At 38.3% G+C, this 12,259-nt stretch overlaps 1 protein-coding gene across 1 annotated transcript in view; it reads right to left on the bottom strand.

Moving 5' to 3' along the window:
- Nucleotides 1-12,259, bottom strand: part of EXOC6B (exocyst complex component 6B) — a 697,089-nt gene that overhangs the window by 600,035 nt on the left and 84,795 nt on the right. The window contains exon 2 of the mRNA XM_040223938.1: nt 7,170-7,335. Coding sequence (XP_040079872.1) covers nt 7,170-7,335 — 166 coding nt within the window. The remainder of the gene's footprint in view (nt 1-7,169; nt 7,336-12,259) is intronic.

The following is a 12,259-nucleotide window of genomic DNA, read 5'->3' as shown; positions in this document are numbered from 1 at the left end:
TTTCTAATTTTCCTTGTTATGTCTTCTTAGATACATCCATCACTTACATGTGCACATTTAATTTCCAAATACATGTTTTTTTAAAGTATCATTCATATTAATTTCTCATTTTCATATTCTCACTTAAATGATTCCTTCTTTACAGTCACCCTCTGTGTTTTTTCAGTCTTTTAACTTTATTGAAACTAAAAGATGCTTGCTCCTTGGAAGAAAAGCTATGACCAACCTAGACAGCATATTCAAAAGCAGAGACATTACTTTGCCAACAAAGGTCCATCTAGTCAAACCTTTGGTTTTTCCAGTAGTCATGTATGGATGTGAGATTTGGACTATAAAGAAAGCTGAGTGCTGAAGAATTGATGCTTTTGAACTGTGGTGTTGGAGAAGGCTCTTGAGAGTCCCTTGGACTGCAAGAAGATCAAACCAGTCCATCCTAAAGGAAACCAGTCCTGAATATTCACTGGAACGACTGATGCTGAAACTGAAGATCCAATACTTTGGCCACCTGATGGGAAGAACTGACTCATTGGAAAAGACCCTGATGCTGGGAAAAATTGAGGGCAAGAGGAGAAGGGGACGACAGAGGATGAGATGGTTGGATGGCATCACCGATTCAATGGACATGAGTTTGAGTAAGCTCTGGGAGTTGTTGATGGACAGGGAAACCTGGCGTGCTGCGATTCATGGGATCGCAAAGAGTCAGACGCAACTGAGCAACTGAACTGAACTTTATTGAGGCTTTCAACGGCTAAGCCAAGATCTCTCTTGGTAAATGTCACATTACACTTGAAAATATGTGGGATATTTTCGAGTACCTTTTGATATTGATTTCTAACATAATTCAACTGTGATAAGAGAACAGATTCTGTATGATTCCAATACCTATAGACCACAAAATTTTTGCACCTTCTTTGGCATTTGCACATGTGTGCTCAGTCGTGTCCAACTCTTTGTGACCCTAGGGACTGTAGCCCATCAGAATCCTCTGTCCATGGGCTTCCTAGACAAGAATACTGGAGTAGGTTGCCATTTCTTCCTCCAGGAGATTGATCCCAACACAGAGATCAACCTGAGTCTCCTGTGTCTCCTGCATTAGCTGGCAGATTCTTTACCGAGCCACCTAGGAAGCCCTGTTTTACGTCCCTGGATATGTTTCAGTGTCTCCTGCTTTACAGTCTATGGGAACTTGAATAGAATTTGTATCCTGCTATTGTGTGAAAACTGTATAAATCTTAATTATGTTGAATTGGTTCATACTGCTTTTCAGGTTACTGTATTCTACTTTTCTGCTTATTCATGCTATGAATTCCTGAAAGTTTGATATTAAAACTCCCATTAAAAATCTTAAATTATCTATTTAAAACATAATTGTAATATATAGTGGAACTATATGTAACTTTGTTCTATGTTTTCCAAGTCATCTGAAAAGCATTATCATACTTTAGTAATTAAAAAAAATTTTTTTAAAACCTCTTTGATGGATTTTAAATAATTAAGATATAAACAAATGTAGAAACATACCATGTTTATTTCAATAAAGGCTACTATATTCTGCTTGTCTAGAATGCTACTTCTTGATTCAGAGAACATATGATATGTGTATATATTTATACATACCTACACACACACACACACACACACACACACACACAGTGAATCAAAAAAAAATAACTGACATCCTAGAGAACACAGAAATTTCCATTGCTATGTTCAAATAATACTGATAGTAGGTAATATTCAACCTTTTCCAGTTTCTAAACTTTTTTCTAAAGTTCAAGAATTTTCACAGGCTCCTCACACAAGCTGAAAGGGTGACCGTAGGGCAGTCTCCCATGTGTTAACAGAGAACATTATGGGTAATATTCAAGTACTCCACTACATGACTACTTCAGTAACCAGAGACAGAGCACCCTTTTGCCTATCATGAACTAAGCACCCGAGGAAGAGAGAGAAGTTTTTGAACACAGGCATCAAGAACAGCACAAGGGAGGGTGGATGGGAAGCTGGGAAGCTCAGTGAGGACGAACAGCACATACAACTCCTGGCAGAAGCTCCGTATCTTTGTTTTCACATATTTCAGATACCTCTGTTCACTTGAGGCTTTTCAGTCCCCTAAAATTCAGTATAACTTTTTAAATAGAACCAAATTGTTCATATTTTTTAATCTGTTTTTATACATTAAGCAAACGTTCTCATATCAGATATCCTTCTGCAGTAATGTAGTTTCTTACTCTTTTAAATGAATATACCATGCTTTATTTTACTAATCCTCTAGCATATGACTTTCAGGGACATTTTAAAGTTTTAGCCATCAAAAAAAAAATCACATGCACATCATTGTAAATGCACCTGTAGCTTTAGGATAAATGAAAACTATGTTTTCATTTGTTGCTGTTTGCAGTTTTCAGTTGTTGTTCAGTCATCAAGTCATGTCCAACTCTTTGCGACCCCATGAACTGCAATACGCCAGGCCTCCCTGTCCCTCACCATCTCTCAGAGTTCGCGCAAGTTCATGTCCACTGAATCGGTGATGCCATCCAACCATCTCAGCCTCTGTTGCCCTCTTCCCCTTCTGCCTTCAGCCTTTCCCAGCATCAGGTCTTTTTTAGTGAGTCTGCTGATAGCATCAGGTGGCCCAGGCATTAACATCAGTCCTTTCAATGAGTATTCAGGCTTGATTTCCTTTAGGACTGACTAGTTCGATCTCCTTGTGGTCCAAGGGACTCTCAAGAGTCTTCTCCAGCACCACAGCTTGAAAGCATCAATTCTTTGGTGCTCTGGTTTCTTAATGGTCCATCTCTCACATCAGTACATGACTACAGGAAAGACCATATCCTTGACTATATGGACGTTTGTCAGCAAAGTGATGTCTTTGCTTTTTAATACACTGTCTAGAACTGTCATAGTTTCCTTCCAAGAAGCAATCGTCTTCAAATTTCATGACTGCAGTCACCATCCGCAGTGATTTTAAAGCCCAAAAGAGGAAATCTGTCACCGCTTCCATGTTTTCCACTTCTATTTGCCATGAAGTGATGGGGTCAGATGCCATGATCTTCATTTTTTTAATATTGAGTTTTAAGCTGGCTTCTTCACTCTCCTCTTTCACCTTCATCAAGAGGCTCTTTAGTTCCTCTTCACCTTCTGCCATTAAAGTGGTATCATCTGCATATCTGAGATTGTTGATATTTCTCCTGGCAGTTTTGATTCCAGCCTGTAACTCATCCAACCCAACATTTCACATAATGTGTTCTGAATAAAAGTTAAATAAACAGGGTGACAATATACAGACTTGTCGCACTCTTTCTCAATTCTGAACCAGTCAGTTGTTCCATATAAGGTCCTAACTGATGCTTCTCAACCCACAGACACGTTTCTCAGGAGACAGGTAAGATGGTCTGGTATTCTCATATCTTTAAGAGTTTTCCAGTTTGCTATGATTCACATAGTCAAAGGCTTTAGCATAGTCAATGAATCAGAAATAGAAGTTTTTTTCTGGAATTCCCTTGCTTTCTCTATGATTTAGTTGGCAATGTGATCCCTGTTCCTCTGCCTTTACTAAACCCAGCTTGGACATCTAGAAGTTCTTGATTCAAGTACTGCTGAAGCCTGGCTTGAAAGATTTTGAGCATAACCTTACAAGCATAGGAAGTGAATGCAACTGTCCAGTAATTTGAACATTCTTTAGTACTGCCCTTCTTGGGAATTGGGATGAATACTGGCCTTTTCCAGTCATGTGGCCACTGCTGGTATGTCCAAATTTGCTGACATATTGAATGCAGCACTTTAATAGCATCATCTTTGAGGATTTTAAATAGCTCAACTGGAATTCCATCACCTCCACTAGCTTTATTGGCAGCAGTGCTTCCTAAGGCCCACTTGACTTCACCTTCCAGGATATCTGGCTCTGAGTGAGAGACCACACCATCGTGGTTACCTGGGTCATTAGGACCCTTTTTGTACAGTTCTTCTGTGTATTCCTGCCACCTCTTCTTGATCTCTTCTGCTTCTACTAGGTCTTAACCGTTTCTGTCCTTTATAATGCCTATCTTTGAATTGAAATTTTCCTGTGATATCGCTAGTTTCTTCAAGAGACCTCTAGTCTTTTCCCTTCTGTTGTTTTCTTCTATTTCTCTTCAATGTTCATTGAATAAGGCCTTCCTGTCTCTCCCTGCTATTCTCTGGAACTCTGCATTCAGTTGGTTATACCTTTCCCTTTCTTCCTCACCTTAAGCTTCTCTTCTTTCCTCAGCCATTTGTAAAACCTCCTCAAACAACCACTTTGCCTCCTTCCAGTACCTCTTGTATATTAGGAAGCTCTGTCCACAGTTCTTCAGGAACTCTGTCTACCAGATCTACCAGATCTATTTGTAACCTCCCTATAATCACAGGGGGCTTCCCTGGTGGCTCAGTGGTTAAAGCGGCTGCCTGCAATGCAGGAGACCCGGGTTCGATCCCTCAGTTGGGAAGATCCCCTGGAAAAGGAAATGGCAACCCACTCCAGTATTCTTGCCTGGAGAATGCCTGGTGGGCTACAGTCCAAGGGGTTGCAAAGAGTCGGACACGACTAAGTGACTTAACTTTAACTATAATCATAGGGGATTTTATTTAAATCATACCTGACTGGCCTAGTGGTTTCCCCACTTTCCTTAGTTTAAGCCTGAATTTTGCTATAAGGACTTGATGATCTGTTCCACAGTCAGTTCCAGATCTTGTTTTTCCTGACTACAGAGCATCAGAGCGTCTCCATCTTTGGCTGCAATGAACACAATCAATCTGATTTCGGTATTGATCATGTGGTGATATCCATGCGTAAAGTCTTCTTTTGTGTTGTTGAAAAGGGGTATTTGCTATCATCAGTGTATTCTCTTGGCAAAATTCTGCTAGCCTTTGTCCTGCTTCATTTTGTACTCCAATGCCAAACTTGCCTGTTACTACAGGTATCTCTTAACTTCCTACTTTTGCATTCCAATCCCCCATAATGAATAGGACATGTTTTTTGGTGTTTGTTCTAGGAGGTCTTCTAGGTCTTCATAGAACTGATCAACTTCAGCTTCTTTGGCATCGGTGGCTGGGCACAGACTTAAGATTACTTTGATGTTGAATGGTTTGCTTTAGAAATGAACCAAGATCATTCTGCTGTTTTTGAGGTTGCAACCAAGTACTGCATTTCAGTCTCTTTTGTTGACTATGAGGGCTACTCCATATCTTCTAAGGGATTCTTGCTCACAGTAGTAGATATAATAATGGTCATCTGAATTAAATTCTCCTTTCTCGTCCATTTTAGTTCACTGATTCCTAATATGTTGATGTGTACTCTTGCCATCTCCTGCTTGACCACATCCAATTTACCTTGATTCATGGACCTAACACTCCAGCTTCCTCTGCAATACTGTTCTTTATAGCATCAGATTTTACTTTCATTACCAGACATATCCACAAGTGAGCATCTTTCCGCTTTGGCCCAGCTGCTTCATTCTTTCTGGAGCTATGAGAAATTGCCCTCTGCTCTTCCCCAGTAGCATATTGGACACCTTCCGACCTGGGGCGCTCATCTTTTGGTTTCATATCTTTTTACCTCTTTATACAGTTCATGGGGTTCTCATAGCAGGAGTACCGAAGTGGTTTGCCATTCTCTCCTCCAGAGGACTACATTTTGTCAGAACTCTCTACTATGACTTGTCCATCTTGGGTGGTCCTGCACAGCAAGGCTCATAGCTGCACTGAGTTATACAAGCCCCTTCATCATGACAAGGCAGTGATCCATGAGAAGTTTTCAGTACTGATATATAAAACTGCTCCCCTTAAAAGTTGTAACAGTCTCCATTCCAACCAGGCATTCTCCAGTTGATAAGTATCATCTCCAACTTTAATTAACATTTGTTTCATTTTTGTTATTTTATTAGGTGGCACTTATTGTTTAAATTTGTATTTAATTATTTCTAACATGTAGAATTCCCTTCTATTTCTTTGTATGTAAACTGTACATTAACAAACATTTCTGTTTTCTATTAGTGTTCATATTTTTCCTATTAATTTATAAAGATCTTTTCTGTTAGGATATCAATCATTTGTCATATGTATTTGTAAATATTTTATTATTTACCTTTATATTTTTAACTTGTATGTAGAAAGTTCTTCCACTGTACTATCATTGTATGTATCAACATTTTCCCTCTAGCTTAGGAATTGTGTTTAGAAATACATTCCTCACTCTCCAAAATCACATAAATATTCACTTATTTTTTCTACTTGTTTCTTTATGGTTTTATTTTTTACATTTAACTTTTTAATTCACCCGAAATTAAATTTGGTAAGCTGACTGGGAAATTAATTTAATTTCAATTATAATAGTTAAGCATTAAAGAACATTAACAACAAATAAGAAGATTTGCTATTTTTGAATGGTAGAGTGAAGAAAGCCACTGAGAAGGGTAAAAAGAGAGATTTAATTTTCTTTGTAACATAATATTTCTTATGATGACTGAATAGTTGTTATACACGTCCATAAATTCCTATTTGAAACCTTGTAGACCCACTGTGATTTGGACTTCAGAATTTGGGTGATTTTATAGAGCCAATATTGTTTATTTCATAACACCCCCCAAAAGGCACTAAGACAGCATCCCATAATCAAACACAGTGGTATTTCTGTAGCAAAGTCAGTTACCCAAGATAAGGAAATTTGCTATGCCAGGGACAAAACCAATACAGCTACCCTCTCTCCTGAACTTGAATTAGTCCTATCAAGAAAGAACTTCCATACTTTGGTAGAAGACCTTCCACAACTATAACAATTTTTTTTTTCCTCTGCCTCAGATTGCCATGCCACAAAGACTTCTGCAGCCATGGCTTGCAATTCTGTCATTCAATGGTGATGGGTTTTATCTAGCAAGGAAGTAGACAGATGACTTGAAGGATCAATTAAGTTTCTATCTGGAAGAAACTGATTCTTATTACTAGCTTTCATTCACATGTAGTTATCCTCAATAAATTTTAACTTAAAAGAGTATCCTTTTCAGCTAAAAGCTGTAATCCCAATTATCTATGTTTCAGTACAAATCCCTTTCTTACTATTCAAAAATCTTTACCACAAATATGTAAAGGTAATGCAGTCCCTACTCTTTTAATGTTCACCAAAACCCCAAGACAGAGAGAAAGAGTCTCCTTACTTTGAGTTTCTGGGCTTCTCCTCTCACTTTCAGCAGTTCTGTTATAGAGTCCACAAAGCCCTGATAATGAAAGTTGCACATTTTCTCAATTTCTCGGTCATGATTGCGGATGCGAGTTTCAAGCTTCTCCATGAATCGTCCATGTTCCTCACCATCGTAGACAGACCTTTTACAAAAAAAAATGCCATGAAGATTACACACAGATTTATACCTAAGAAAGAGAAACAAAATTACAAACCCACAAGCAAATTTATTTGGAAATCAGATGTTTAAGTTACATAAACCACAGAGTAATTCAATTGTATTAATGTTGCCCCAATGCTTGATGAATTTTTTTTAGGAAAATCTAAAATTTTACTTCCTTATTTATTGAATAAGTGTTTGACAGTAATCATCATAGAATTCTCATCATAAAAGGACTGAATTATAATTCCTCGGTACCTTTCTTTCTCAGTTAAGCTAATCTAGAAAAACTTAATTTGGAAAAACCCAACTATACATTTACTCCAAGATTATACTCAAGAAGCTGACATTGCTAGAGAGAAATCACACAGCTGCTGCTAAACTCAGTTCAGCTATATCTGACAAATTTAAACTGGGCAGCCAAACATCACTAGATAATAATATTAAAATTATCCCACCCAATACCACCACCAAAAAAAATCACGTTGTAGTCTCTAAAATGTATGAAAACCTTACTTTCTCCACTCCTCAAATGTCCACCCTCTCTGTCACTTTCAGTTGTATTTCACAGAAATATATATATGTATTATTTCATCTCCTTTCAACCAACCTGCTTACATTTAAAATTCCTATACTGTCCACCCTCTTGTAACAATAAAAATCAAGTGTTTATCTATAGTCATTCTTGTTGTCTCTAAGAACTTTACTCCTGCAATTCTGCCCTTTCATTCCTACCCTGAGTTATAAATCTCGTCCACTCTACTAAATCATTCTCTGAATATATAAACATGACTTTATGAAATCCATCTTTACCTACTCATTTCCCTCCAGCCACCATCTTATGTCGCTGCTCCTCTTCCCAGCAAAATTTCTTTCTACCTCCTCACCTCCCAATAGTTAGCATTCATCTTACTGCACCTAATGGTAGCATTTGCTATGGTTTAATATATCTTCCTTCTGGAAACACTCTTTTCTCTAGACTTCAATGATGCCACACTAAGTGGTTTTCATCATTTTACTGACATGCCTTCTTAATCTCCTTCCTGGATGCTTCCTTCTCTATTCTTTTTCTAAATATTCCAAAGAGCTCTTCTCTTACCTACCTGTGCTCTCTCACCAAGAAATGACAGCTAATCCCATGTCTTTATAATACATACCATCTACTATAGTGCTAGACTTCCTAATCTATACCTTCAATTCTGAGCACTTCCCTGAGCACTAGGCTCAAATGCCTAGCTACTATTTAACAACTCCAATTGGATTTTTAAAAATCATCCTGAATTTTAACATAGAAAAAAATCATCTATCACCAAACTACCCCCAATCCCAAACCTGATCCTCCCAAAAGCGCCCTACCACTCAGCTACCCATCACAGCTAATGGCATATCCAGTTGCCCAAGTCAAATATCCAAATCCAGGAATCACTCCCAATGCACCTCTTTCCATCAAACACCTCATCCAATCCGCTAGTAAGTCCTAACAACTTAACCTCCAAAGCATATCTTAAAATTAACCACCATCGCACCATTTCCAATAAAAACCCTAGTCTAAATTTCCATCACTGGCTCACTGGACCAAAGCAATAGCCTCCTAAAACTCTCCATTCGGCACCTCTCACTACTGCTACTTCTTGTCCCAAAGGAGATACTCCAGAGAGAAGTAAAAATGGCCTTTATGAAGCAGTAGTTCAGATGTTACCCTCAAGTTTGTGTTAGTCAAGGGGCTTCCTTCATAGCTCAGTGGGTAAAGAATGTGCCTGCGATGCAAGAGACCTAGATTCGATTCCTGGGTCAGGGAGACCCTCTGGAGAAGGGAATGGCAACCCACTCCGGTATTCTAACCTGGAGAATCCCATGGAGAGAGGAGCCTGGCAGGCTACAGTCCATGGAATCGCAAGAGTCGGACTCTCCAATTCCTTCTCTTTACAAAAGGAATAAAAGTCATAAATCCTTATCGTGGCCTATAACATTCCACATAATCTAGCCTCTGATTATTTCTCTAACGTTGTTTCTCCCTAAGTCACATCTCTAGCCTTGCCTTCCTCCATCCCCTATGCTCCTGCTACAGAGGATTTTTTTTTAGTCTCTTCCTGCCTCAAGCACTTTCTTTTTGCTGTTCATATGCTAATAACACTCATTCCCTATATCGTCAAACAATTTTCTCCTTCTCATCATCCAGTTTGTTATCTTCCCCCTAACCCATCCCAATTAGATTGTAAGCTCCAGGGCAACAACTTCGTCTGCCATATTCACCTCTATCTCTAAAACAACGCCAGATAGGTAATAGGTAGTAGGCAAACATTCACTGACTAAATGAATGACTGTTGTTGTTTAGTCCTCAGTCCTGTCCAACTCTTTGCAACCCCATGGACTGTAGCCCAAGAGGCTTCTCCACCCATGGGATTTCCCAGGCAAGAACACTGAAGTGGATTGCCATTTCCTTCTCCAGGGGATCTCATTGACCCAGAAACAGATTCTTCACCACTAGTGCCACCTAGGAAGAACATTATCTCTAAGAACTCTTAGATTTCTGACATTTATTCAACAAATATACTTTTGCTCATTACCAACATTTTCCGGTTCTATAATCATTTGGGCTTCCCAGGTAGCACTAGTGGTAGAGAACCCTCCTGCCAATGCAAGAAATGCAAGTTCAATCCCTGGGCTGAGAAGATCCCCTGAAAGAGGGCATGGCGATCCACTCCAATATTCATGCCTGGAGAATCCCACAGACAGAGGAGCCTGGCAGGCTATGGTCCTTAGAGTCACAAAGAGTCAGACACAACTGAAGCGACTGAGCACACACAGCACATCATCTGTAGGTACCAGATTACCATCCTGATTCAGCAAGTCAGTTCCACTGCCCAAAACTCAGCAGTAATCATAGAAGATAATACATATACAAGTTTGGATTACAGTAAAAATTCTGAACATTTATTTATTTATGAATAAATAAAAGGAAGAGATCTTCAAACAAATTATGAACAACCCCTGCTTTGACAATTAAAACAATTAAAATGCTTAACGGAGCTATCTGTAACTAACCTCAAACAAGCCTAACTGTTCCCCCTCCAGAGGAAAGAAAAAGAAAGATTTCCATGTAAAGGCACCAGTGTTCCTGGCCATTTGAAGAAGAGAAATAACCACCAAAAATCCAACCATCTAAATGGCGTAAGAAGATTATTACTCAATATTGAGACAAGCCTCTTGGTTTCAAATTCAGTTATATCTTGACCCAACAATACTTTTAAGTAGTAAGTATACTTCCTTATACAATGTAAAACTTTCTATTGTTCTCCCTCCAAAGAGCTACATTAATATGCAAAAGACAACCTCAAGGAGAAGAAAATCTCAAAGTAAGAAGTTCATAATTTATGTTAATAGTGCCTCCCTAGCTCCCTGAAATTTCTATTTAAAAAAGTAAAAATGAAAGAAACGTAAAGTGGATTTTAGCTGCCTTGACTGTGTGGCCTTGGTGTTTAGCCATGTGATTAACTAGGAGTTAATCTCTAGGACACTCAGCTTTCTCATTTAGGAAATAGGAAGCAATCAATTATAAATCCTTTTTAGCATCAGCCTAGCTCTAAATTTCTACAATTCAATTCCACTTTCAAGTCCAATCATAATAACATAAACATCAAACATTTTTCAGAACAATGTAAAGAGTTAATGTATTTTCTACATCCTTATCACTAGGGCCCCACCTGTTTCTCCTATTTTAGGGCCTTTATGATGCTGCTGCTGCTGCTGCTAAGTCGCTTCAGTCGTGTCCGACTCTGTGCGACCCCACAGACAGCAGCCCACCAGGCTCCGCCGTCCCTGGGATTCTCCAGGCAAGAACACTGGAGTGGGTTGCCATTTCCTTCTCCAATGCATGAAAGTGAAAACTGAAAGTGAAGTCACTGAGTCGTGTCCAACTTTCAGCGACCCCATGGACTGCAGCCCACCAGGCTCCTCTGTCCATGGGATTTTCTAGACAAGAGTACTGGAGTGGGGTGCCATTGCCTTCTCCGTTTATGAATCTAATATTCTCTTAATTATAATAATGTTGAATAATATGAAAGGCTTATATAGTGGATATCCTGAATATCTTGAGAACTTAAAAAGTTAGAATAAAATGTAAAACCTACACTTAAAACAGGAGTTTTGGACTGTGTTTAATTAACATGTGTTCCATGAGTATACAACTGGAAAACCACAATTTCCATATTTTATGTGGATTTTGTGTGTATAAGAAGAAGCACATATATATAAGTTTTTAGGGAAATAGCCATAGTTTTCATCTGGTTATCAAAGGGTTAAAAACCTAAAAGTTTGTTTCAAATTGCCTAACATAGGAAAAGGCAATTATAATTATAGTCAGTACCTAACAGTTCAACTTACATCAGCATTTCACATATATCTCAGACTTAGTGCTAACCAGCCATCAGATATAAAATGCTAAAAACAAAAATAACAAGCCTTAAATTCTGGAAAGGCCACAGATCTCCTGAAATTCACCTAATACTGGTAGTCAACATTGAACTTGAACAAAGAGTATTTCCCTTCCCTGCAATAAATGAATTAAAACTGGAGAAAGACTGCCATCTAGTGATGGGCCATTTCTAACATTCTTTAAAATTTGATGTGACCAAGCAAAGGACTGCTTAAAAATCTAAAACTATATTCTATAATACTTGCTAGCCAAAGTCTTATAACTTGTTATTAAATGATATTGTATATGAAGTAGTCTAATGTTTAAATGACCATTTCTAATAGAAAGTAGAATCTTAAAAACAAAGTTCTATGCTTTTGACATGTGGGCCTTAGGTGTGTCATAGTTAAACAAGACTACAAAATAAACTGCACCACGGGTTTAATTATTTGTGATGATCCAACAAATATTCTGGTACCTAGTGAAAGTTAAA

This window comes from Oryx dammah, unplaced genomic scaffold (assembly GCF_014754425.2).
Source record: "Oryx dammah isolate SB20612 unplaced genomic scaffold, SCBI_Odam_1.1 HiC_scaffold_25, whole genome shotgun sequence".
Classification (NCBI taxonomy): Eukaryota; Metazoa; Chordata; class Mammalia; order Artiodactyla; family Bovidae; genus Oryx; species Oryx dammah.
Note: the sequence above shows the minus strand (reverse complement) of the source record. Positions and strands in the feature narration are given on the sequence as shown.